Genomic DNA, 27,276 nt, shown 5'->3' with positions numbered 1-27,276 from the left:
TTCAGCATACTTAGCACAACAAACATGCAGGAAATCCGGCTCCCTGGCTCCAGCGTCCGCAAGTTTTGTGTGACGAGTGGGATGCTTACTAAGAAGATGTGCACACAGACACGAGAGCATGAGTGGGGGCTTGACATAGTGACTCTTACTGCTTCCAATGGTTCTCACCTAAGCCTTCCTTTCTTTTTTCCCTTTTTTCTGTCTCCCAGACAAGCTCATTCACTTTTAAGGCTTTAACTCCAAACCTTGAAATGGTCTCTTCCAAACTGTTCTCAACCCAGACGCTGAGTTTCCAAGCACCTGTTGATCTCCTCCCCATGGACAGCCCCAAAGCCCCGCCAACTCCATACAGCCCAAACTCATGACTCCAATTCTATGCCACAGAATCTGTTGTGTGTCTGGAAATACACTGCTGTCCATACACATGAAACATCTCCATCCCTTCTCTTGCCAGCAAGCCCTAGCAAGCCTTCTGATGTCTCCTATCTAAACGCCCAATCACTAATACACTAACCTAACCTACCTTCCCATTCCAGCCTCTCCCTGCCACTCCCACAGCCCCCGACCTAGAGGTGAATGAAGCCTTCCTCCTTTCCTGCGGGAGCCCTGCAGTGACCTCAACCTCCGTGGGTCAGTCATCAGGCTTCCAGAATACTTCTCCTTAAACACTAGCCGAATAGCCTAAAAATGGTGGCTCCCAGCCCTCTTCCAGGAATGTGCTACTCACACAGAAAAGTTGATCTTCGGTGTTCAAATGCAATCGTCTGGCACATCACCCAAACTCATCCTCCCTTTCCCAGCATTAGCCCCTCCACCCATCCTTCTCGGCCACCCCACACTCCAGCCCTACCAGACTCACTGTTCCTGAAGTCAGGTGTTTTCACACCTCTCCCTCCCTCTACGCTGGCCATCCCTGAGAGCCAGTTCAGCCTAGTGGTTAAGACCAAGAGCAAAAGGTCAGCAGTCAGATGGACATGGGGGGTTTGAGCCCTGGCTCGACCACTCAGTACCATGTGAACCTCGGTGCCAGTGCGTGTGGCTAACCATCTGAAAAACAGCTCACCTGGTTTCCCCCACACTGAGATAGGAAATTCCCTCCACAGGTGAACCCTTAGAAAAAATTCTGTGAGCTGTGTTAGGAAACAAATGCATCTTAGCAGAGAGCCTTCTGCCTAGCTGGCACATGTATCCAAGTCCTAAAGGAGGAGCCCCTGGTAACCAGCATGGGGCACCCACGGGTGCTGACCGCAAAGCTTTCGCAGCGACTGACGTCCAGGGTATGAGGACTGAGCTCTGCCTGTCTGCTCTCGAGGGGTTCCCACATTCAGGCCCAAGGGCATCCTGCCAAGAGCAAAGCTGCTCTCCACTGGCTGAAAGGAAGACAGAGGTTCTCCAGACACCGCCTAGAAAAATAAATAGCACACAGTCTCCTGGGTGGTTCAGTCGGTGAAGCATCTGCCTCCTCCGGCTCAAGTCGTGATCTCAGGGCTGTGAGTTCGAGCCCCGCATCGGGCCCCCTGTCAGCAGGGTGTCTGCTTCTCCCTCTCCCTCTGCCCTTCCCCTCCGCTCGTGCTCTCACTCTCTCTCAAATAAATAAAATCTTAAAAAAATATATACATATATTTTATATATATATATATATAAAATCTTATATATATAAAATCTTTAAATATATATATGGCACAGAACTAAAACCCTGGTCTCTGTCATACGTACTGCAATTTAAAAAGAAAACACACACATCTGGTTCGGTGACTCCTGGACACAAACATCCTGGCCTTTATCACACGAATGGTGATTATTCTTCCATGAAGAACATCAGTTTGGTGACATCTGGGTCCTGAGCCCTAAGTTGTACCACATTTTCAGAGTCACTCAATTCGGAGTTACCTCACAGTTTGGGGTTCCTATTATAGGCCAGGCACTTGCACCATCTAACTTCACTTAACCTTGACCTTCAATCTCCCGAACAGCACTCAGCTCCCAGCCTAGAGCCGCGAGTCCCCCACCCTCCCTCTCACCTGGCATCTTGAATTAACTGGTGTGTTCACCTACTTTCTCACCATCATCCTCTCATTCCATCTTTACTACTATAAAAATGAAGGAAGAGATTATTATTACAATGGTAGCTAACATTTACTGACTATTTTCAATGGGCCAAACAGGACACTAACTATTACGAACCAGCTTTATTGAGATACGATTCATGTATCATACAATTCACCAATTTAAAGTGTGCAATTCAATGATTTTTAGTATATTCACAGAGTATTTATATATATATATATATATATATATAAAAGAAACCCCATACTCATTTGCAGTTATTCCCCAATGCCTCTCAAATCCTCCAGTCCTAGGTAACCACTCATCTATTTCCTATCTTTATAGACTGGACTATTCGGGTATTTCTCATAAATGGAATTATGTAATAGGTCTTGTGACTGTACTCTGTCACACAGCATAACGTTTTCGAGAGTTGTTCACGTCTCAGTATGGATTAGCAATGCATTCCTTCTTATCACCAAGGAATAATCCATTGACTGGATATACCACATTGTCTTCGTGCCATATTTATTTATGCCCATCAGCTGACAGACATTTGGGGTCCTTCCACTTTTGGTCTGTTATGAATAATACTGCTACAAACATTCGTGTACACGTTTTTATAGGGACATCTGTTTTCATTTCTCTTAGTTTTATACCCATGAGTAAAACTGCTGGGTCTTCTGGTAATTCTAGTTTGAACCTTTTGTGTTAACTGTTAAGACTATTCTCCAGAGTGGCTGTGCCATTTTCTATTCCCACTTCTCCACATCNTATTCTCCAGAGTGGCTGTGCCATTTTCTATTCCCACTTCTCCACATCCATGGCCAGACTCATCGTCAGTCTTTTTGACCACAGCCATCCTAGTGGATACGAAGTGGCATCTCACCGAGGTTTGAATTTGCGTTTCCACGACGCCAAATGATGTTCAGCATCTTTACAATGTGCAACTGGTCACCCGCACGTCTTTTAGAAGAAATGTTTATACAGATTCTTTTTAATTGGATTATTTACCTTTTTATCAGAGTTGTCCGAGTTCTTTAATAACCTACATACAAGTCCTACACGTCAGATTTATGAACAGAAAATATTTTTCTCCTATTCCCCGGGCTGTCATTTCAATTTCGTGATGGCATCCTCTGAAGCACAAAAAACTGTACATTTGATGAAGTATCAATTTATCTGTTTTTACTTTTATTACTTATGCTTTGGGTGTCATATCCAAGAAGGCTTTGCCTAACCTGAGGCCAGAAAGGCTTATTCCTGTATTTTCTTCTAGAGTTTTATACTTTTAGTTCTTAAATTTATGTCTAAGATTCATTTTTAAAATTCGTCATGCTGCAGGATGTNTCATGCTGCAGGATGTGAGTCCAACTTCACTCTTTACATATGGATATCCAATGATCCCAGCATCATTTGCTGAAACAGCTACCGCTTCCCCTTTTGAACTGCCCTGGCACATTTCTTGAAAATCAATTGGCGACAAGTGTGAGGGTTTGTTTCCGGACGCTCGCTTTTCTATTCCACAGAGACATGTCTACCTGGATACAAGTACCACACTGTCTTGATTCAGATTGTATCTTTGTACTAAGTTGTGAAATCAGGAAGCATGAGTCCTCCAACTTTGTTCTTCTTCTTCAAGTATGTCCTGGCTATTTTGAGTCCCCTTAATTTCTATGAATTTTAGGATCAGACTGTCAATTTCTACCAAGAAGTCAGCTGGGGTTTGATAAGGATTACACTGAATCTCGTGACCAATTTGGGCATGATTATTGTCATGACAGTATTAAGTCTTCCACTCTGTGAACACAGAATGGCCTTTGATTTATTTAAGGTCTTTTAAAATTTCGTTTAACAACGTTTTATAGTTCAGGGAGTAGAAGTTTTGCACTTGTCTAGTTTCACTTATTCTTGAGTTATGTTGTTCTTTTTATGCTGTTGTAAATGGAACTGCTTTCTTAATTTCATTTTTAGACTGTTCGTTATAAAACAGAGAAATATAATTAACTTGGTGCATTGATCTTTTAACTTGCAACCTTACCCAAATCCTTCATTAGCGCTAACAGATTTTTATATATACCTACAGATGATCAGAAGGAGATAATCTTGCTTCTTCCTTTTAGTCTAGATGCCTTTTGTTCCATTTTCTTAACTAACTGCTCTGGTTAGAACCTCCAACAAAATGCTGAATAGAAGAAGAAGTGAAAACAGACATTCCTGTCTTGTTCCTGGTCTTAGGGGGAAAGCATTCAGTATTTTACTATCACTAATATTACTATTAAGTAAACATCATATTTACTATGATGTTGGCTATAGATTTTCATTAGTGCCCCTTACCAGGTGAGGAAGTTCTCTTCAGTGCCTATAGAAGTTTGTTTCTTTCTATCGAAGAAGGACTGGATTTTGTCAAATGCTTTTTCTGCATCTATTGGGACGATATTGTCATTTTTGTTCTTTATTCTATTGATAAAGTGTATTATATTCATTACTTTCAGATTTTAAACCAACCTTGCATTCCTGGAATAAATTCACTTGGTCATCACGTGTAATCCTTTTTATATGTTGCAGGATTCAGTCTATGAATATTTTGTTGAGAACTTCCGCATCTGTATTCATAAGAGGTTCTGGTCAGTGGTTTTCTTGTTAGTCTTTGCTTGATTTTGTCGTCAAGGTAATACTTCCCTCCAAGAATGAGTTGGGTATGTGAAGCATTTTAACACATTATCTCCTTGAATCCTCACATCAACCTTGTAAGATGGGCACTAATATTAGCCCCACTTATCAGATGTGGAAATGGAGGTTCAAATATTAACATGCCCATTTTTACAGATCCAGTGAAGTGGCAGAGCCAGGATTTAAACCAGACATCCCTCACTCCTGACTCCATGCCCCTAATAACCATGATAAACTTACCCCTATGGGCTGACTGACAAACCCCCATATAAATCAGTAGCTAACAAGATTAGTTGGTAGGCTCAATCTACACTAACCAGATTTTGTGACCTGGTCACAAAGGTCTGATAACCTGCCTCAACTTAACATCCTTCTAAACTCCACAGTGATAGTTTACTTAGTTCATTGTTCCACTTAAGTGAATCATTCAGGATCAACAATGTCATCTTAGAATAATCTGAGGAAGTAACATTCAGACAGCTAAAACCAAATCCAGAGTCAACCTGAAGAAAAAGTAATGCACACATATGTGCACACATACACACCATTTAGGGACATCTCAAATAAGCTTATAAACATATTGTATCAGATATATATTGTGGGGACAAACTGTCAAAGTCTAGCTTTCTAGGAGGGTGTTTTACTACTGTTATAAAAATCAAATCAGGATGCAAGAAGGGTAGCTTCAGTCACAATAACCAAATCAGGCTCAGCAATCCCTTCTAGCTACTGAATGGCCCATTTGGGCAGAATCACTGTGATATGGATACATAATGTAAACTAAGAAAAAGTGTTCTCATTCCCACCTCAGGTACAGGGTCAATATGGGTGGAATAGAAAAACACAGACATGGCGATGGGGTGCTATGGGCTCCATCCTAAGTTCTGCTTTACCAGGAGGTTCCTCAAAATTGGAGATCCTAATGGAAAGCCTCCTGGGCTCTGTGCCTCAGTTTCTTATCTAAGAAATTCTAATTGTTGCCCTCATCATTTCATTAGAATGTTGTACATGTAATAACAGTGATAAGAATGCAGGAAGGAATGCCTTCTGGAGATGAAAGATGGAATTATTATTATCAACAATTTCACCAACTGAAACATTTTTTGAGGGCTTCATGTGTACCAGGCACGACACTAAGGGCTAGAGATGCAGACGTGCCAATGACATGGCACCTGCCCTCCAAGGAGACGGACATGCAGACACACGTACAGAAACTGCATCTGGAAAGGCTCTGACATGGGGTTAAACAACTTACCAACACACACACACACACACACACACACACACACACACACACACCACACCACACCAAAGAAAGAGCAGCTAGCTCTGCCTATGGAGATCAAGGAAGGGCTCAGAAAAGAGGGGAGTCTTTTTTACAGGGTCTTAGAAGAACCTGCAGGAGTTTACCAGGCAGAAAATAGGCTGAAGGTATCTCAAACACCAGGAAAGCACATTGTCCCCCTTCTCATTGTGTGCTTGGAACCAAACCTGTCTCCTATGAGCCATGCAGCAGACAGGGACACCGCGTGCAGAGACCTGCAGGCTACCGTTCTGCACAGCTCAGAGGCCGTCCAAGAGCACTGGTTAAGAGTCACACACTGGAGCCAAACTGACAGGGGTTCAGACCTAAGATCCAGAAGTGACTAGCTGTGCAACCCTGGGCCATTCATTCACCTTCCCGGGCGTGGGTTTCCTCATCTGTAACAGGGCAAGAATCATAGGAACTACTCATGACATTTGTAATGAGGCTTCCACAAGTTGATATGAAGGGTTTGGAACAGTCCCTGACACAAGGCTAGCACTGGGTAACTGTTCGGTACCGTTACCCTGAATTCCCGTTGCCACGTCTGCCCGGGTCAGTCCGGGCCTTACACCAAGACCCGTCGGTCCATCTCAAACGTCACCTAACCCAGTGCAAGCGGTCATCCCGCCTGGCAATTCCCTTTGCCTAACAACTGTTTGTGGCTGCCATCTCGGGACACATGGGCACTGAGAGAATGCTTCCTAAGACACGTGGCTTACGATCCCAGTAACCCAAATAGCATCTTCCATAAGCGGGATCGAATCGCCATTGCATTCTGTGCGTTGCCGTGAGACAGCAAATACAAAGGCACATCGAAGTACGGGGACTGCAGTAACAGTTGAATAAACATGCAATCCGATACCTCACATCTGGCTTGTCCTCGGCCCCAATACTACTCACGATCAAATATGTTTAAGGCTGTGGCTACTTTGTGGTACAAATGTCTTTATCAGGACATTACCGTGCACCGAACCTCTCTCAATAAAAGCAGTCATAAACAACAATCTCTCCTCAGCTGTCATGGAAGCTACTGTGTTTGTAAGAGAACCATTCATCTAAGAGACAGTTGCCAAAGCCTGTCTCAACACAACAGCAGTCACACAGCTAAGGCAGATCCGGGGAAGGGGGCAGACACAGAGTAATTGGGACCTTTCTGAAGGACTGGAAAAAAACTCCGTTTATTAACATATGTTAAATATTACCCCGGATGCTGCAAAGCTTTGGGGTGATCAATTACATTTCCCCCAGAGCATTCTCTCATAAGGCAGCCTAAAAGTTCCTCTGGCCTTTGCAAAAGGAACAATGTCTATGGAAATTTTCAGCTAATGACCAATTTCACTGCCTGTGAAGAAAAGGCTGTAAAGGCTATAAAAAAAATTTTTTTTAATAAATTCAATGTCCTCGGCAGCAGGCTTCACTGACACACCTTTCAGACTGTGCTCTAAAAAGCTAAGGGAAAGGGTAGTACACGGATACAAAAAGAGGCTTTAAAGAACTAATATCTCTATAGGCTTTGAAGAATGAATTTGATTTTATTATTTACCTGGATTCGAAGCATTTGAGAGAAGAGAAGGTGGCAGACAGAATAATGTGCAGTTTATGCACAAAAGGTAAATATCAAGCAAATGAAACCTACCTGTTATTAATTCAAATGATTATGTCAAATGAGAATTTGTAGCACACCATAGTCTCCAGAGTATTTTCATAGTCTAAAAGCCACCTACCTCTACCCAAAGGCAATGCAAGAACAAGACTATTTGCTAGAAATCTGTTACAAAAAATAACATGATCATCAAAAAAACATTTTAAAAGAGAGCCCCCCTCCCCGGCCCCCACCCCCTCCCCGGCCCCCACCACCCTCCAGCATAAAGTGTGCCCACTACTCTTGTCAAGTACAAGTTAAATGATAAACACCAGCTCAGCAGGGAATGAGGTGTGCTAACTCCCGTTAATACCGGTGGGCCCCTTTGCCGTGAGCATGGAGATGTTGCAGGAATGGGTAACACTTCCCTCTCTCTCTCCCATCGCCATTTTACCAGGATCCATGAATGTCAGAATAATGCCACTATCAGTCTGGACAGCTGACTGACAGATCCAACTGGCCAGGGCACCTGTTGAACTCCCAGACCCATGTCCTCAAGTCTATAATAAGAACACCCTGTCCTGCTTCCTGGCCCCAGCACCACCACTCTCTGACCACCTGTCCCCCAAGACGGTTGCCCTGGACACCCATCCGTGTTCAGAAGGGCTCAGTGGCACCAGCTTTCCTCCTACCACCACCCTCCCGCCTACCAAGACCCTATAATGCCCACCCCCCACCTCACATCCCCAACTGAATCCCTAGTGAACAGCACACCAAAGTGGACCTAGAAAATATGGTTTGCTTCTAACTCTTGGTATTTTCCACATTTTCCTTTAATGAGTATTCCTTACTTAGAACCAGAGGAAAAAAATAAACTTGATATAATTATTCTTTCCTCTAATTCCAAAAGCAACATATGTTCACTATTAAACTCCATTAATACAGACATATATCATAGAAAATGAGTGAGTCTCCAATAATCTGACCCCCTCTGGCAAATACTATTCCTATGTTGTAAATTCCTGCAGATTTTTCCTATGATCCTGACCAAACAATACATTTACATATTGAAATTTAGAGTTGGAACATTCTCTACGATAGCACCTTTACTAAAGAGATCAGCTAAACATGGTCATAATAATTATTATTAAAATGACCACCTTAAGCACTATCAATGGCATGGGATACAAATAAGTAACAACGGTAAGAACTTGGAGACAAGCTCTGGAGTGAAAGGCAAGGCAACAGCCACAGGAGTGAGGAACTGAAGCTCCAGAAGTGGAAGTCAGCGGGGCAAGGTGAGAACACCAAAGCCCATCCAAGCCCACATCCCNGGGGGGGGGGGGGGGGGGGGGGGGCCACTGCTCTGGGGCTGCTCAGCCACTGCAGTGCGACAGGCACTCACTGGTCCCCCCCATTGTGTGTGACTCTGGTCCAGACAAGTTTGCCCCCATATCTCCTTTCCGACCCCCTCTTTGGCAGAAACCCTGAATGGGGGGTGGCGGAGGGAGGGGGTGCAGGGAGCTGGTTCAATCCCTCCCTTAACCAAAACCAAAACACCCCTCTACCTAGGCCAGGGAAACTTAATCCTGCGTGACAGCTCCAAAATATTCTTTGCTACCTTTCCAACGGGCCCTAAGAAGAATTAGCCTCACAAAAGTTATTATTTTCAGAATTCAGTTCAAATCACTTTCTCATATAATTGCATTTCCCTCAGCATTGTTGAGACAGGGAGAAAGATGCTGATCTCCTCATCCCATTCTACAGACGATGGCAACAAAGCACAAAGAGCTCGTACAGCTGCACGAAGACACACTGCTAACAGGTACAGCGTGAGAAGGGCCACGGAAATTGGGAGGAGGAGGCAGGAAACATAAGCATTTTCTTGTGACCCCAAATGTTCCTTCTACCCTACCCACTCTGCCACCTGCTTTCTACTAGGTTCATACCATTCCATTCAGGTCCATGGGGTGATGTCCTCGAAGAAATTATCCCCAGTATCTGGTTACTTTGGTATTTATTTACAGATTCCCACTTCACGACGGTACCCTTCCACATCAAAGTGATTAATGAACCCAACGCTGATGAGGCTCACCGTGTTTTACCTCCTCTTCTCCAACGGCCATCACCCACGCTCATTCAGTTGACCACATTTGTGGCCACACCTCGAAACTCATCACTTGAAATCTCTCCACGTCTAATCTCAGACACTGCCTCTCCCATGCATGACCACAGTCTCCTATCCTGCCACCTCCCCTAACTCAGCAGAGCCTCTGGGCAGCACAGGTCATGATTTCGCCCCTCCAGCATCACGTCGTCCGTCCCTTTCCCATCCTAGACTGGTACAACCAAACTATCACTAGCACCCTGGTGTCTCAGGTCCCAAGCTTTGACAATTGTCAAAATACGGATGAACAAACAGTCCTGGTGAAAAAAATGTATGTATCACAAAATCATGCCACTGGGCTTCCCCAAAAGTAACACTCTCCGTCTATACAAAAATTAATTCAAAATGGATTACAGACCTAATGTAAAACATAAAACTATACACCTTTTTGAATAACACATAGGAGAAAATCTTCAGGATCTAAAGCTAGGCAATGACTTCTTAGGCATGACATCAAAAGTACAATCTACAGAAGGGAAAATTAATAAACTGGATCTTATCAAAATTAAAAACTTTTCACTCTGGGAACCCATGTGAAGAAAATGAAAAGAAAAACCACAGACCAGGAGCAATATTTGCAAACCACGTATCTAGCAAAGGACTTGTATTTAGAACTCCCAAAACTCAACAGTAAAAATATAAATAATCCAATCAGACAATGGACAAAGGACATGAACAGACAGTTCACCAAACAGAATATACAGACGGCCAATAAGCACATAAAAAGATGTCCAACATCATGAGTCATCGGGGAAATGCAAATCAAAAACCACACAAGATATCATCACACACCTATCAGAATGGCTAAAATCAACAACAGTGACAATACCAAATGCTGGTGAGGACGCAGACAACCTTAATCACGGGTGAAAACGTGAAATGGTACAACTGTTCTGGAAGACAGGTAACTAGTTTAAAAAAAAAAAAAAAAGGCAGAAAAGCACAAGTACCACTCCTGGCCATTTTATCCCACAGAAATGAAAATGCAAGTTCACACAAAAACCTGTATATAAACGGTCATAGCAGCTTTATCTGTAGTAACCAAAAACACGAACCAGTCCATATGCCCTTAAACAGACATACCACAGAATACACTCAATAAAAAGGAACAAGCTATTGATACATACCAACAACCCGGATGAATAGCCAGGGAATTATGCCCAAGGGAGAAAACCAATCCCAAAAGGTTATACCCAGTATGATGCCATTATGTGACATGTTTGAAATGGTAACATTTTAGAAATTGAAGACTGATTAATGGTTGTCAGGAATTAGAGTGGGGGGAAAGTGAGACAGAGTTGGGTGTGGTCATAAAAGGACAACCTCACACGGGGTGCCTGGGTGGCTCAGTCAATTGAGCTCATCCAACCTGATTTCGGCTCAGGTCATGATCTTGGGGTCGTGAGATCGGACCCCATATCAGGCTCCATGCTGGGCATGGAAGGAAAGAAAGAAAGAAAGAGAAAAGAAGGCTCTCCAGGTTCTCTTGGGGCCTCCTGTTAGTGCTGGGCCAAAATCTTTACTTGTGCAATCCCCCCACCCCCACCCCACAGCATCTCTACTAAGCCTGCTCTGCTTTTCAAGAGCCCACAACCCACCTCAGGCGGCCGCGGGGCCTTACTGCCCATCTGGTCCTGCCGCTGCACCTGGAGTAAAAGAAGCTCTAACCCCTTTAAAGTCGCTTCTGGGTTTGTGTCATCAGATATATCCTCACCTCATCAATTTTTCTCCCCTGCTAACCGATGGTCTCTCCCCTGCCCTGAGGGAAGTCTTCCTTTAACTATACGTGTCCTTCAAGATACCGTCCCACGGCTCCTCCTGTGTGTGGCCAAGCCTCTCCAAAGACTGGACCATGGTCATGTGCCATCTTGGGACAGAGGAAACGTAAACTGAATGACGTAGTTTACTTCCTGGACCCAAGCCTTGTAAAGGACTGCTTCAAATGTTAAGTCTCATTCTCTGCTCCCATTTTTTCTTTCAGCTGCTCTAAAAATGCGCTCCTGTCCTCCCGGACCCAGGCCGCAGCCTCCCAGGCCTGTGGCTCTCAAGCTGGCTGATCCCCCAAATTACCCAGGGAGCTTTAGAAAATAGAGACTCCCAGACCGTACTCCCAGAAGTTCTGATTCAGTCGGTCTGACTCAGTTTTTGTTTTCTTTTCTTTTTCAGCTTCTCAAGTGCTTCTGCTGCTGCTGCTCAAGCTGGGGAACCACCGATGGGTCTCCCTTTTTCTTAAAAAGGCAATTTCTTCGTTGTCCCACTGCTACAGACACCTCCCTCGAAATCCACGTCAGCTCCACCGTGACCCACGGTGAGCCTGCGCCCCACAGGCCGTCCCCACCGCTCTCACAGCCCCAGGGACCACTTCTCTGCTTGTGAGCCCCCACACAGCCTTGGCGGCCACCCAGTACCCTCCAGCACACGACAAAACCCAACCCTGCATTCTCCCCTCTCTACAAACCCCCTTCTCCTGTCTCCACTCCCCCCACTTCATGCTCCGGGCCCCCCCAAGCAGAACCCTGACATCACTCAACTCCTCCTTCTCTTTCACAAATCCCATCGGGTCCGCCAGTCCGGGTGGTTCCACGTCTGAAACTTCTCTGCCCACACTGCCAGTACCTGGTCCGGGCCTTGTCCTCTCCCCCTGGGCTCCTGCAAGAGTCATCTAACTTGCCTACACGCCTGCAGAGCCGGCTTCGTAAAACACAAGCTGAGTCACGTCATCTCTCCCGGAAAAACGTAATGGCTTCCCTTTGTCCTCAGAATGAGCACCAGACACCACGGCGTGGCATTCAAGGTCCTCCGTGACGCACAGGCGGCCCACGTTTCCAGGCTGGCCCACCATCACCCTCCTGGATACACCCTCGTCTCTCAGAGCACCAGGGCTGTGCCCTTCCAGGGCTCCAGGACTGTATCACACTGTGCCCGTCCCTTCTCTCTCCCCACAGAGCAAGTCTGAACCCAGGCTCCACTCATCACCCCCGTCTGTACGCAGCAATCCTGGAACTACACGCAAAGATGCCTCTTCCTGCGGAGAAGAGCCACAACTTTCTACAGATTCTCGATGGGGTCTATACTCCAAAGTAAGGAAAAAACAAACACGAAGTGGCCTTTTCCCATTCCAAGTTAGCTCAGCGAAATCTGCCTCTCTGCCTCTGGCTCTCACTCTCCGGCATTCTCCACTAGAGACCCACGCATTCCCCAGTTGTGAATAATCACACGTTCCGTGGCCCTGCCACTAAGCTAGGGACATCTCTAGTCCAGAATATACTTCCTTCCGTACCAGGACATACCGCTGACCCTTGAACAATACTGAGGTTAAGGGCGCCGACCCCCTGCAGACTCAAACACCTGAGTATAACTTTTGACTTCCCAAAAACTTAACTACTAATGATAGCCTACTGCTGACCGGAAGCCTTACCAACAACAAACAGCTAATGAACATATATTCTGTACGTTATATGTATTGTATACTGCAGTCTTCTGATAAAGTAAGCGAAGGTAAATTTTTTTTTAAATCATAAGGAAGAGAAAATACATTTATAGTACTGTACTGTAGCTTAAAAAATCTGCACAGTTCAAACCCATGTCGTTCAAGGATCAACTGTAGTTAACTGTATAAACTGGCTTGGCTTCAGACTGTCAGCTCCACCACTTCTTTACTGTGTGACCTTGAGCAATTAACTTGACCTCGGGCCTTAGCTTCCTCAGCTATCACACGGAGATATTTGGGGTGCATGGATGGCTCAGTTGGTTAAGCAGCTGCCTTCGGCTCAGGTCATGATTCCGGGGTCCTGGGATCAAGCCCCACAACAGGCTCCCTGCTCAGCAGGGAGTCTGCTTCTCCCTCTGCCTCTGCCCTTCCCCCCTGCTTGTCCTCACGCTCTCGGTCTCAAATAAATATAAAAAATTTTAATTTAAAAAAATAAAGAAATAAAATGGAGATATCTGTAAGACCTGTATCACTGGGTTGTCATGAGGCATAAACAAGACAACACATTCTAAAGCAAAAAAGCCCAGAGTCACTGGTCACCTGGGTCCACTATGTTAAAGATTTTGTATCTGCTGTCCCCTTCCCAAAGCACAGTGAGGGCCCCCAATAAATGACTTCTGAATCCACGTCTTTCTGAATCCCAGGGCTCCTCCCCTGCCACCGGAAAGCTCTTAGAAAGCATAACTTGGTAATACTTCAACGTTCTTTGCCTTTTTTCCCTTACGACCACTGCTTGAGCCATCCTACTTTCCAGCCAGACCGTACAAGGGCTCATACCTCACACACACACACCCCTGCACGCCCCCCACACGGTAAACCTCTCGGGCAAAACGCTGATGAAGCCGACTTTGCTCTTCTTGCAGGAACCAAACTCTTTCGAGAGCCCCCATTACTCATTTGTTCTGAGGAGTCCAGAATGAACCCTCATTCTACTATGTGCCTGTCGGGCAAAACACCCTTCCAACCTCTTGAACTAACATCTGCCAACACGAAGGAAGAACCAGGGTTTCTTCTTTCTCAATCCAGGAAGACCATGAAGCATACAGACATCTTTCTCCCTTTTTTCCTGCTTTCTCCGTTTTCTAGCCAGGGCCTCTAACCCATAGAGCCCTCTGGGCTCAGGGTTACTCTGCGACCTTTCTTTGTTTTAAGGACCTTTGTTTTGACCGATTGCTCTGAAATGCATATATTCCTGATACCTTCTGAGACTGACAAGACAGGGTGGGGTCCTTGCCTTAAGGGGCTTCTGGTCGGTTCTAAGGGCACGGTTCCCTGTGCTTCACATCTGCAGCCAATTCACTTGAAATCATACCCTGAATCACAGGTCAGACAGAGGAAATCGAAGATGCCACACGATGTCCAGATGCAGAAAAACAAGTTCACCTCAGGCCCCGCGTGTCCCGTTTCCAAGTGGCCTTGAGATCCCATAGGGCTTGGGTCTTATAGCCATTTCCCTATCAGGGCCTCTGGGGCCTCCAGACATAGGCCACCTCCCTGGTCTTGAGACGCTCCTCATTTTCCCAAGCAGTTCTTCAAGCCAGGAGGAGCCTGGGGACCACAGACCTCAGTCTCTGCCTGACTGACTAAAGCTCACGTGTGCCTGCTTGTATGCACCCATGCCGACGGCCCCCGCCGCCACCTCACTACAAAGGCCCCCTTCCCTCCTCGGTCAGAGATTCTAAGAAATAGGCAGAGGGGCCATTCCAAGTCCAATGCTCCCCCAGCTGGCAGGGCTCAGGTCGGCAACTGGAGAGGACTGGCCCAGAGATGTCTTCCTTCTCCACCTCCCAAACTTATCCAGTCCTCACAGCTCTTCTCTCCAGGGCTAACCAGGAGGCCTGGAGTCGCAGCAAGAATGGGGCCATCCCTGGAGCTGCCCCCAGGCAAGGACCTTGAAGACATTTGCTCATAAAAGGAGAAAACCGTGGCCCAGCAATTGCTCTAGCCAGGCCACCTGTAGGATCCCAGGGCACCAGAATCTTCCAGACAGCTTCCTGGCCACCATGAGGGCCAGCCTTGTGATCTAGGATCCTCCCTGCTGCGTTATTTGAGAAGCTTTCTTCCTGCCAGCATTGGGCCAGGTGCCCTGGACACTGGTGGCCAAGAACAGGCTTCAAAAGGCTAAGTGGAAGGTGACTATCTTCAAAGGGCCCTCAAACTTCCCAGAAAGCTCTGGCACGCAGCCCTGACCTCAGGTCAGAGTTTCCTGCAAATGAACTTGTGAGGGCTCCATGAGGGCAGGGACGGTGTCTGTCTGCTTCGCTGCTGTACCCGGGACAGCCCCCAGCACCGCTGGCGGGGCTCAACACTGACAAGTCATTAACATACAATGACCTGCACCAAGGAAGGAAGGAAGGCGTTGTGGAAAGAGCCCAGGTTTGGGGGTCACACTGACCTGGATTTGAACCCTTCTGGCTCTACCATTCATATTCCTCACGTGTACCTTCATCTACACCGCGGGGGTTAGAATACCCGCCTCAAAATGTTGTTGTGAGCCGTAGATGGAAATCACATGGAAAGCCGGTAGCCCAGGTCATGGCAGAGAACACTTTATGTTTTCAGTTCAAAAATACTTTTACAGCTCTCACTCCATGCCAGACACTGTCCCAACACAGTGGGGGGAATCCCAGAGCACAACTAGTTTGTTTAACTCTTAAAACAATCCCATGAAGTAGGGTCTACTTAAACCCCTTCTGCGGTTGTGGAAAAAAGACACAAGGAGAAAGAGCAACTTGCCTGAAGTCTGGTATCTACAAGGGGCAGGGCTAAGCCTCCTAGGGATTCCAAAGTCCAAAATGTTAAGGGCTACATTTTTCCGTCTCTAAAGCCATCAGTCAAGGAATGTTTGCCTGTGTCCCTACCCCGGTGTGATTATGGTAGAAACTTGACCACATTGCCAGGCTAGAGTTTTCAGCTGCAAAAACCAAAAATGCATCCGGGTATCCCCGTGGTTCACAGCTTTGTTTTAAACTAATGGCCTGTTCCTGTGAAATTCAATCTCAGGCAAGTTTGCTGATCAAAAACTTCTCTTCCATCCTCTCCTCTTGCTATCTCCTCTCTAACTATCTACCAGAAAAAGAAACACACAGCTATGTAAAAATAGGAAAAAGGAAAGGAAAGCAGAGAGAGAGAGAGAGAGAGAGCATAAGCTTGCACGCCCTCAGGAACAGAAAGGTCTCACTTTGCTAACTACCTCTAAGGACAGCTGCCCACACAAGAGGGCCCGAGGCAGAAGTAGTCTGCCCACAGGGAGGCCAACCACATCAAGTCTCAGGGTCCCCATGCACCCCAGCAGCAGAGAGAGAATTAAGCCATCTCTTCGAATGGCCCGAACCTTCTCATAAAGAGAGCTTTCCATTTTTCCCCTCTGTAAGGCTGCATTTGCCCTACTGCCAACCACGGAGGAAATGTCGTTACCAAAATACATCAGCGCTGCACTTGACCTTGCTTCTCAACTGGCTCAGGATTCGTGACATCACAATGTACTCTACAAATGCTCAGAAATATCGGAAAACCCCCCTCAAGTCAACAGCACTTGGTATTTCACTAAAAAGCATTAAATTATTTTGATTTTACTCTATGGAATCTAAAATGCTTTCAGTGTTTTCATTTTCAAAACACTGAAAAGAAAAAGTACGCTCGTAGGACCTCAGGAAACTCTGACTCCTGGTCTGGTTTGTGTCCTGGTTCATGGGGTAAGACGGGGAGCAGGCCGGAAGCCAGGAACAGTAACTCCCCCCACAATGCTCTCTGACTCAGACCCCAAGTGGCAGGGGCTTCCCTGTGGAGGCTCCCGAGGCAAACTTCTCCCCTCCTCAAAGTCACAGGCAGGTTATCGGCTGCTCCCAAGAATCTGGGGCAGTTCTCCTAAGGGCCTAGTCTTCAGCTCCCAAATCCCTGCTAAACGCCACGTTTCCCTTTCAAATTAGCAGAGGCACAGCTCCTCCATGGGGGCCAATGAGACGGGGTTGAGGACAGTGTTCTCTCCGCAAGGCAGCTGCTTGGAGATGGCACAGCTTCAAGGACCCTACAGCAAATGCAGGTCCTGCACCACCCCCCATCTGGACACATGATCCTGCAGTTGTAATTCCTACTGCTGTCTGCTCAAAAGACCACCCCATTTTCAATCGGGTTGGTCACTAGCACAGTAAGTCAATGGATGCTGATTTTAAGGGAAAAAAGAATTCATATATTAAGAACAAGTGCTCTGAGGAAGCACTCGGAATCTGACGGTCATGGGCATTAAAGACGCTCCTGCACCCAGCTCTGAGTCTGGCCACATACTCCTCACTCTTACTGAGGGACAAGTCACAAAATCACAGCATGACAAAATGCACAGGTCCCGAGGACCCACAGACATCAACTACTTGACTGTCTTTTTCAGGGGAGAAAACGGAGATGCAGGCCAAGGGTAAGACTGTCTACTGTTGGCAAAAGACTCAAATCCCGAAAATGCTCAATGATTTTTCCATATTTAGCCCAGTGCCTCTGACACCCAAGGACCAACAAGAGCGCCTATTTACTTCCACAACAAATTACTTCCATGATGGTGGTACAGGCAGACGGGCTAAATCTACCACGGCTGCTACCTAAAAAGTAAAAACAGAGGAGAAAACAGAACTGGAGTTGACAGCATTTACTTTTGCTCTGAATCACGTTGTCAGCGCGAAACCTCATTCCTAAAGTCCAAGTGCTCCAGGATTCCTAAAGTGAGAAATGAAGGGCAGGAGTCACCCCAAACCAGGGTGTCCGACACGAGGCCAATATCGATAGTTTAGATTACAATTTCTGGGCAAACAAATGGGAGTCATACAAGGTAGGGCAGCCTGAAGCCGCCTTCACAAGTAGTAGTGAAATCAACTTCAAAGAAGGCTCAAAGATTAAAGTACTTTCCTCTGCCTTTAAAATGGGGGGGGGGGTTGCATCTTGAGATACGAAGATAAGACCCTGTAAGCAAATAACCAGGCTGGGGAAGGGGAAGCCCAGCAAAGATACACACACACACACACACACACACACACACACACACACACACAGGATCCGAGGCCCTGGAACTTTCTGCCCACAGCAGCTGCCATGGTTCACCCTGAGTCCATTTCACGAATGGACACGAAGAAGCTTCTCTGTCTACAAAGGATCACATGGGAGCGTAAAGCAAATGAAGACCTGGGCTCTCTCCCCCGTGTGTGCGACACGGACAGGCTGGAGACGCTAACGCCGCAGAGAGCAACATTTCCCTTGTTTCCATTACATCATCCGAGCTGGAGAAGGGGAGGGCGGGAGCACAGCTGGTCGCAGCTGCACCACCATCTGCTTGCTCCTTAGCCGTGTGTGCTGGTTTGAGCGGCAGCCTCCTACGGCTCCTGACAGAGGCGCAGTATTAAAGGTACAACACCCTATTATGGAAAAGCTCTCAAATTATTTAGAAATAAATCACTTCCATGATCAGTTAACAACCTCAGGAAGGTTGCTGAGCCAGTTCTCTTGGAGTTTCGGTTATTTGTTTACATCTCTTTGGACTCAGCTACAGTGCAAACTCTTGTCAACTCAACGTGCCCAATTAGACAGGCAGAATGTACAAGCAACCACCTTCCATCTGCTTCCCAAAAGGTAAGCAGCCAAAAAAGGACAGGTCTGCAGCTGGAAGCATTTATGGAAGGAGCGGGGAATATTCAAACCCAAGCGCCAGACTGGCAGACGGCTACTAGCCGCTGTCTTTGGCATCCCGAGCCATTCGGTTGACCGGTCTTGTCTTCGTGGGCCCTCCTAGTACTGCTAGGCATCCCCTTGTAGAAGGGGAGACCGGTGAGAGCCTGGGGGTTAACCGCCTGGCCGGCCATTCAACTGCGAACGTGCAACAAAGCAGTAAAACGGTGGTTTGAAGGTCTGATCAAGCTACGCACATCTCACACCTGGCTGATGGGCGGTGCTTAAAAAACAAAAGTGCTGGCTTTTAAAAATGAGCGATTTCATATACAAACATCTATATTGCTAGTTCTTCTGGTGACGGGGGGAATCAAGAGATTTGTCAACAGGAGGCCCCATGTCCATGTGGCACCGTCAATTACCAGGAGCTACCGAGCGACAGGCTTCCATGAGATGGGGCAGGTGCTCTGAAGAACCAGCCCCACCCATGGGGGTCCGCATAGGCCACGGCAACTAAATCCCTACCTGGACCCTAAGAGCTTTCCCATAATGCTGCTGAGCGTGTAGAACAAGAAGAAAACCCCAAGAATGACTTCCCAATGGTCCTTTATTGACTCTTCTGGTTGATTGAGATTTAATCCCTTGGACGGCCAGCTAAAACTCTACAAAGATCATTCCACCCAATACAATGAACGGATCTCAGAAGACTAGCTACCATCACCCTTTATCACAAAAGCACATCGTAACATCTCAAAGGAGCATTCCAGACCGCTTACCATACATCTTGCCTTCGTCTGATAAGATGATTTTCCTCCTCCCGCATGGTGGGTAGATAGCCAAGGCCTCCTGAAAGCTCTGCTCGATGTCGGGGCTCCAGACCCCTTCTGCATCATTGTCGATTGGCTTGTCCGCAGAGTCGCTCATTCTTTCCATGTTTTCGGCAGGGCTCTCACTGCCGCTCCAGCTGCTGGGCTCAATTTTGGCGGTTGGATTTTCCAAGCCGAAGCCTGGAGCCTTTTCAAGAAAATAAACCTGAGAGAGAAATGAAAAAGATAGTATAAGGGTGAGGTAACGACCGACAATACTGCTCTTCCTCGTTCTATTACCTATTCTTCAGGCAGCAGCTTTGCTTGGAGAAGAACTCCTAACGGAGAAAACAGAATTTGGGGATCCAACTGGCTTTTGTTCTTTAGATATCGCGTTCAACACACATACAGATATGCATACAGAAATGCAACGGCAGGCAGAAATCGGATAATCTTCACAGATGTGAGAACGGGGCTCCCTTGGAGTTGCAAGTTCACGGTGAATCCTGCAAAAACACTGACTAGATGCCTACCAGGAGCACTTTGCTCAAGGATAATCAAATGTCCGCAGCAAAACAAGTTGTTTAAAAGAAAATAAAGTAAAACAAAAGAGGTCTGCCTCGCTGTGGCAATTGGCATGATAACTCGAAAACGTCAAACCACCCAATATTTGTCACCTAGGTCGCCAAAATGCAAGATGGTGGCAGGATGGAGGAAGGAGGGGTTATTCTGTTATCACAAATACGCACTCCCCTAAAACAGCCAGGCCAGCTGCCCTCTATCTGCTACTGGGCAGCATTTTTCAGCGGGGCTTCCATCCCATTCCCTCAGGGCACTCTGCCACTCTCCGCTTCTAGACTGTAACCTTGAAGCAGGGACCAATTGCCCCCACTCTTGCCCTTCCCGCCAATCACTACAGGTGGCCAGCACATCGGGAGAAATGTTTTACACCTACATGGGGCCCTTCATCCGGGAGCCTATTTGGAATTTCTGATCACATGAAAACCACAGGGATTCTTTCATTTATTTTTCTGTAGCGCCAAAGATTACAGAACTAGAAGAAATTTTTCTCAAAGATTTATTCCCCTTAAATTATGCATGTAACCTATGGTCATAATGGGATAAGCTTTCCAAACAAATGTCAAACCAGCACAAACACCAATGTGAAAATGATCTAATCCAGTACCCCCTGCTGTCTGCACACTAACATATCAATATTCCTTTGTGGAAAAGGCATCAGATCATTAATTCAAAGGCTTCCCCCAAAAGGGAGAAGAAATGCTCCTGGGGATGGATCGAAGAGGGGGAGGCTCAGGGCCTGAGTGGGGAGAGCGCAGCGTAACCACCATCCCACCCCCTTCGCCACCTCGAGTCCACACCACATTACAACAGAGGTGGCCAGAAGGGAAGCAGATGCTGGCAGCCCCACCAGGCACCGGGCGCTGCTCACTGCTCCAGGGCAGTCACCTGAGAGCAAGCAGCCTGTCTTCTCTCCTCCTCTTTCCCAACTGCCTCCCTTCCACCTGCCCTCCCCCAGCTGCGTTCATCAACAGATCCCAGGTGCAGACACTCAGGAGCCCGTGCACATTACACAATTAATGGTGTAACTAGTGGGTGCTTTTGGCTTCGTACTCTGACAGCTTTTTGGATCTAGCAGCACCTGGATAAAAGAAACCCTCAGGTTGTCTGCTTTTAAATGCTGCCATGGATCCATCACTCAAAGAACTTGTCAGCAAATTATTTACTACTTCTTACCAACACGTGTCCGTTAACACAGGACTTTACAAACTGCCAAACGTTGAGAGGTATCAATCATGCCACACGAAAGGGTCTCGTGACTGACCTGTAGATGAACTCCACGAAGCCTCCAGTATGGGTCTTCTGAATTCTGAAATTATTACATTTTTTTGGTGGGGATTTAGGGGCCTCACAGAAATGCAAGCTGAACTGTACTAGTCTACCCTACCGTCTGTTCCGCCGGCAAAGCAGCGGAGCGGGCAAAGCATGAGAAGACGAGCAAACGCTCTGAGGTAGCGGCGAATCCACCTTCCCCCGTCTACCTGACCCCGAAACAGAACAAAACAGTCAGATGGCACACAGGGAAGCACAGGCCTGTGCCTGAGCTCCGGGCAGCTCGCGGCAGGATGAATTCACTGCAGGGAGCCACATTTTAGGATGCACAGTGGATGTGCCCAGCATGCAAGCACGACAGTGGAGGGACAGAATCCAGGACAGCGGGGGCCAGTTGAGGGACGAGGGGAGCGTTCTTTGCCTAAGGAGAACACTACAGTCTAAGTAAGAGCCTCAGTCTTCAGACCAAAACACAGCAGCACCTCTGGTCCTGTGCTTGACAGGCCTTCCTCTTCCATCAGCTGGTGGTACGGTCTGCACTGGAACGTCGTCAATGGCAAGGAACCCCCTACCCTCCCCAAAACCGCTTCCTTCGTCCCGGCTGCTGAAATCCTTCTATCAAGGAGACTAAAACCCATGTCCCGGTTAACTTCCATCCATCCATCCCTTGGTGGTCTATCCATTCCTTGTGGGAGCAAATCCACCCCCACCAACACGCATTTAGATATGACCGGAACAGACCCCCAGACTCTGTGATCCAGACTAGACATAATGCACATCATCCCTCTGCCCAGCCCTCATAAGTGCACCCCAGTTTGTCCACAACCCTCCACAAATGACACTCAGCGGTGGACCTATGATCCATTTAAACATCCAAGCTCCCAAGTGCTGTTCCTCAAATTCCTCTCTTGTGCAACTGGCTTAGGAGCTAAAAACATAAGTTCGCATTTATTCCTATTTATTAAATTCCATTATTTTTACCCTTAGGCCATGACTCCAAGCTGGTAAGATCTTTCTGAATCATTAACTGCCAAGCTTAGTGTCCCTCAACACTGAACAACCTCTATGCGTTGTCACATGGGGAGGGTGAAGACCCATTCTGTAGAAGTTCCAGAAGATTCTGACTCAACACACAGAAAAATTTCCAGCTAGTTGAACTTCCACGAGGGGTGAGACGCCTTAAATACAGGCAGTAGAGTCTTGCAGACAACCCCTTCAAGGTACCTCCAAAGCTAAAAATCACTAGTCCTTGGTAGGAATGCACTATTAGCTGGCATTAACTGAACCATCCATTTTATTTTGTTTAAGATTTTTATTTATTTGAGAGAGAATGTGTGTGTGTGTGAGAGAGAGAGAGAGAGGAAGAGAGAGCATGAGTGGGGTGAGGGGCAGAGGGAGAAGCAGGCTCTCTGCTGAGCAGGGAGCCCGATGCGGGGCTTGATCCCAGGACTCCAAAATCATGACCTGATCTGAAGGCAGATGTTTAATGGACTGAGCCACCCAGGCGCCCCGGATCTATCCATTTTAGTAAATACAGGCACTGTTCTAAATGCTCATGTCTTTATTCATTTACTGCAAAGGGAAGAACTCTGTGTCCAGGCTCTTGCATTTGGTCAACTGGAGCTCAGCAGGATGGAATTACCTACTCTGGACAAGGGCCAGGACATAGCCCCAGAAGCTGCCACATACATAATCCACAGAGTTCTACAGGCCCTTGGTTTTACAACCCAATTGTAAGACGAGGCCCTGTATGGGCAGAGAGTTTCCGATCACAAGACTGGGGCTGGCTGAGAAAAGCTCCCCGTACTGGATACCAAAATAACCATTCTGGCATTCTATCCCTCAGATCCCTTCCAGCCCGGCTCAAAATCCACCTCATCCTAGAAACATGTATCCAGTGACTCTGAGAGTATCAGCCACACATTAGGAATACCCTAAAAACGTGTCTAATGGGTAAACCACCACCCAATCTAGCCGGCTTCTGATTGTACAGCAACAAGCACCTGCTTGTTACCAATAATAAGATCTAATCAAATGAGATGAGTTTAGACTATCTGTGCCTGAGAGCTAACATCCTCACCTCCTCATACATCCTTTGAGCAAGGGAGTCAACTTTCCCTAGACACAGTAAATGAAGAACACGGGGGTGGGGGACGGAGCACATGGTATTAAGACTCAACCTGACGTGGCCTCCAAACCCAGCTCACCCACTAGCCTCGACACCCAGGCTAAATTAGTTAACCCCGCAGAAGCTCAGGTTTTAACGGACAAAGGGAAATCAATTCAATTCAATCCCAACACAGGAAAGTCATGAAGGGGTAAAGGGACTCTCCCCTCACAGGACTTCCACAGAGATGCAGCGAGATACACTGTGTACCATTAGTCCCCGGGTGCCTCCCTTTCCATCATTAACACTCTTCCAAAGGCTCATTTTCTCCCTCAAATCCTCCCTGGCTATACTATAATAAATTCCAGAAAGAAATGTTACCAGTGACCCCAACATTCCTGCTCACTGCCCCAATAGCTATACTCCCTAAATGGATCATTCTTTCACAATTACCCACTGAAGAGAGGTGACATGATGACAGTGAAATGACATCATATGTATATTTGTCCAATACACATTTTAATATAAAAGTCTGAGGGAAGAAGGGGGTGAGACAGTCCAATGCAGGCAACTCCATTCGAGGGACGTACTCACAAGGGGTGTGACAGAGGGGACAGGAGTCTGCTGCTCCCTTCACATTAATTCCTATGGGTCTCTCATAATGTCAGCATCTCACCCACTTACAGGTGATTTAAGAGCTCTTAAATAAAAGGGTTAGCTTTCACCAACCCTCGTGATTAATGACACACCACCGAACATGGGGGGTCACACAAAATCCATACGGCTTCTTTCAGCCAATGTTTCCACAGCCTATGAGGCAATCAGAAAAGGGCTGGACTAGGCATTAGGAATTCTGTCTCCACCTGAGTAGCCCAGGACCACACAGCACTTGTCGACCCCCACATGCCTCAGTTTCCATCATTAACACTGAAGGAGGCCAACTAAGTCATTCATCATCACCTTGTGTTCCCGTACACACTACCTATAATAAAACTTAGTACGCTGATTTGTTACTGCACCCCACCCATACCCCTGTGTCCTTGAGGGCAGGGACCATGGTATCCCCAGGGCTGGCAGAGTACCTGGAATAATGCTCAATGAAAGAATGAACCAACAACCAGATGACGTGAACATTCTCTGACATCATCGTGAGCGAATTTACCACCCAAGCTTCCCATGAGAAGGGCAAGAGTTTCAGCCCCTTTCCCAACCCTCACCCTGACTCTGGTCCAGGTTCTGATGAGAAGAGCCCCAAAGAAAATTACCAAATTAGGAAGATGTAAGAGGACAGACTTAAGCCGGGCACAGTTTAGATAACCAAGAAGAGTTGGCTGTCTGATCCAATTTCTTATTTAGTATTCACAATTACAAACAACGGTCCTTCTGTGTTAAAGGCACAAATACGGGGGCGCCCGGGTGGCTCAGTCGGTTAAGCGCCAACTCTTGATTTCAGTTCAGCTCATGATCTGGGGGTCACAGCACTGAGCTGTGTCAGGCTCTGCGCTTAGCAGGGAGTCTGCTGGAGACTTCCTCTCTCTCTCTCCCCCTCCCTCTGCTCCTCCCACCCTCCTGTGCCTTCATGCGCATTCTCTCTCCTCTCTCAAATAAATCTTTAAAAGAAAAAGACACAACTGTGGTTTGGGTCCTCTAGGAGGTAAGTTTCTGCTTTGACAAACAAACATTATCTTGAGTGGAAGCAAAATTTTCGAGATACAATATTTCACCTTCTTTCTTTTTTCTTTTGGCCCCTAGAGAAAACAGAATTGGGAGATGACAGCTGTAAGAAAAGCTATAAGGGAGGCAAAGTGGTGGAGGGTGTGAAGGCCAGAAGCCAAAAAGGTGGCCAAGGAAGAAATCTGAAGAGGTGACAAATGGTAACAAAGCAAATTTGAGTGAGTAGGTGAATGAAAAAGGCAACAAAGGTCCTGACACCAAAAGGAAAACGAAGATTTCCTCAAGCTCAGAAGAATGTGGACATAGGCAACAGCGTGAGCCATTTAAAGAGAAGAATCACGTGGTTGAGACGACATTTGTAGTAGACAACTCAACCACACGTTCGATGGCTCTAAGGTCACTCTGATCTCAGTGAAAGCCAAATCTTTCTTATAAGAAAAAAGCTGCCCTCCAATAAAGACTAGGAAAAATGATGCTTTACTTCCAAAGTGAACGGGTACATCAAATCCAAATTCAACCTTTTCCCAATAAACGATGTTTCAAGCACTATGCCAGAAGCTTTCACCTAATGCATCTTTCATCATTGTACTATTCCCATTGGATATTAGCTCCACCTTATGAGGTCCAGAGACCTAAATAAGCTGACAAAAGTCATATACTAAACAAATTTGGAATCCAGGAGTCATTTCGTCAGCTAGAATGCACCGTCCGTGGGATTAGCAGGCGCAAGTACACACACTCTCACCGCACAGTGAACTGGAGGCTGGATTTCAAAGGCAGTACTGAACGCTCAGCTCTGTCTACAACTGACACCCTCAAGCACAGTCTAATTAATTCCTAATGAATAGTGATGGTACTGACTCACCTCCCCGGGTAGTTGGGAGGAATGTCAGGCACTAATGATGGTTCATTGCTTTTGCATATGTAAAGTGAGGCAAGTTACTAGTTCCCTGTCATTTCAGACAGCAGACAAACCTGCCAACGAGTGGCCTGAGAAATACAGGACTGACGGCCTGGATTTGGGAGGCAGCCTCCAAAGAAACGGAACTGCAGAATACAAGTCATTGTCAGCGCAGAATGTTCAGGGACTGCCAACACTGAGAACTGAGGCCATGTCTGCCATAAACCTGGTAGCAGTCAGTGAGCCCTGGTGTCATAAATTCCAACTGCCAACAGGTTCTAATTTCAGCAGGAAGGAGTGGATAATTACTCCTTCCCATTTTCAAAAATCACTTCCATATCAACAGGATCCATCAACAAGCCAACACCTCTTCACCAAGACCCGGATGCTGAGCACCCCGTGAGAGGCCTTTGGCATTACCCTCCTGAGATTCCCCGATGAATACTCCCGCTCCATCAGCCCCAAGTACTTGCCCAGGTGACGGTTTAAGAAAGGCTTTGCTTGATTTCATGCTATGCAGCTCTGTATTACCAGCCTTTAGGGGAATCATGTTCCCCACCCCCTTAAGGAATCTGTTAGCCCCTGAGAACAGAAATTTCTGCCTCTTCCTTTCTGCCACCATCACCACCAGACAAGCTAATCACTGCTCTGTTTCATCAGAAGACGCCTTCACAAGAACTCAGCCACAGACTCGGGGCCAGGCAGTCTATCCAATCTGACCATTCCCAAGTGAAGACCTGATAGCAAGACAGGGCACTCACCTGGGAAGCACAAGCGGATGGCATGACCAGCGGCCTGGGTCGTGGATCCCCGGGAAGTAGACTACTTAACACATTAGCCAGAAACAGAAGCTTCTTTGCTGCTCTAAGAGTTAGTGTAAGCAGCTGCCAGGGGGCATTCAAATGGAAAACTCGTAGGACCTTACTCAGGGTAACAGTCAAAGAAAGCCCCGAAGCCAACCCCTCAATTCCAGCAGTTCTATAGAGTGAACATATATTTAAGGCAGACCCGCCAATCATAATGCTTA

At 46.7% G+C, this 27,276-nt stretch overlaps 1 protein-coding gene across 11 annotated transcripts in view; it reads right to left on the bottom strand.

The window, feature by feature from the left end:
• Positions 1-27,276, bottom strand: part of TEAD1 (TEA domain transcription factor 1) — a 258,762-nt gene that overhangs the window by 157,017 nt on the left and 74,469 nt on the right. For all 11 annotated transcript variants that reach the window (XM_034645744.1, XM_034645739.1, XM_034645740.1 and 8 more), the window contains one exon: positions 19,687-19,942. In XM_034645744.1, the coding sequence (XP_034501635.1) occupies positions 19,687-19,942 (256 nt within the window). The remainder of the gene's footprint in view (positions 1-19,686; positions 19,943-27,276) is intronic.

Source organism: Ailuropoda melanoleuca, chromosome 16 (genome assembly GCF_002007445.2).
Source record: "Ailuropoda melanoleuca isolate Jingjing chromosome 16, ASM200744v2, whole genome shotgun sequence".
Classification (NCBI taxonomy): domain Eukaryota; kingdom Metazoa; phylum Chordata; class Mammalia; order Carnivora; family Ursidae; genus Ailuropoda; species Ailuropoda melanoleuca.
Note: the sequence above shows the minus strand (reverse complement) of the source record. Positions and strands in the feature narration are given on the sequence as shown.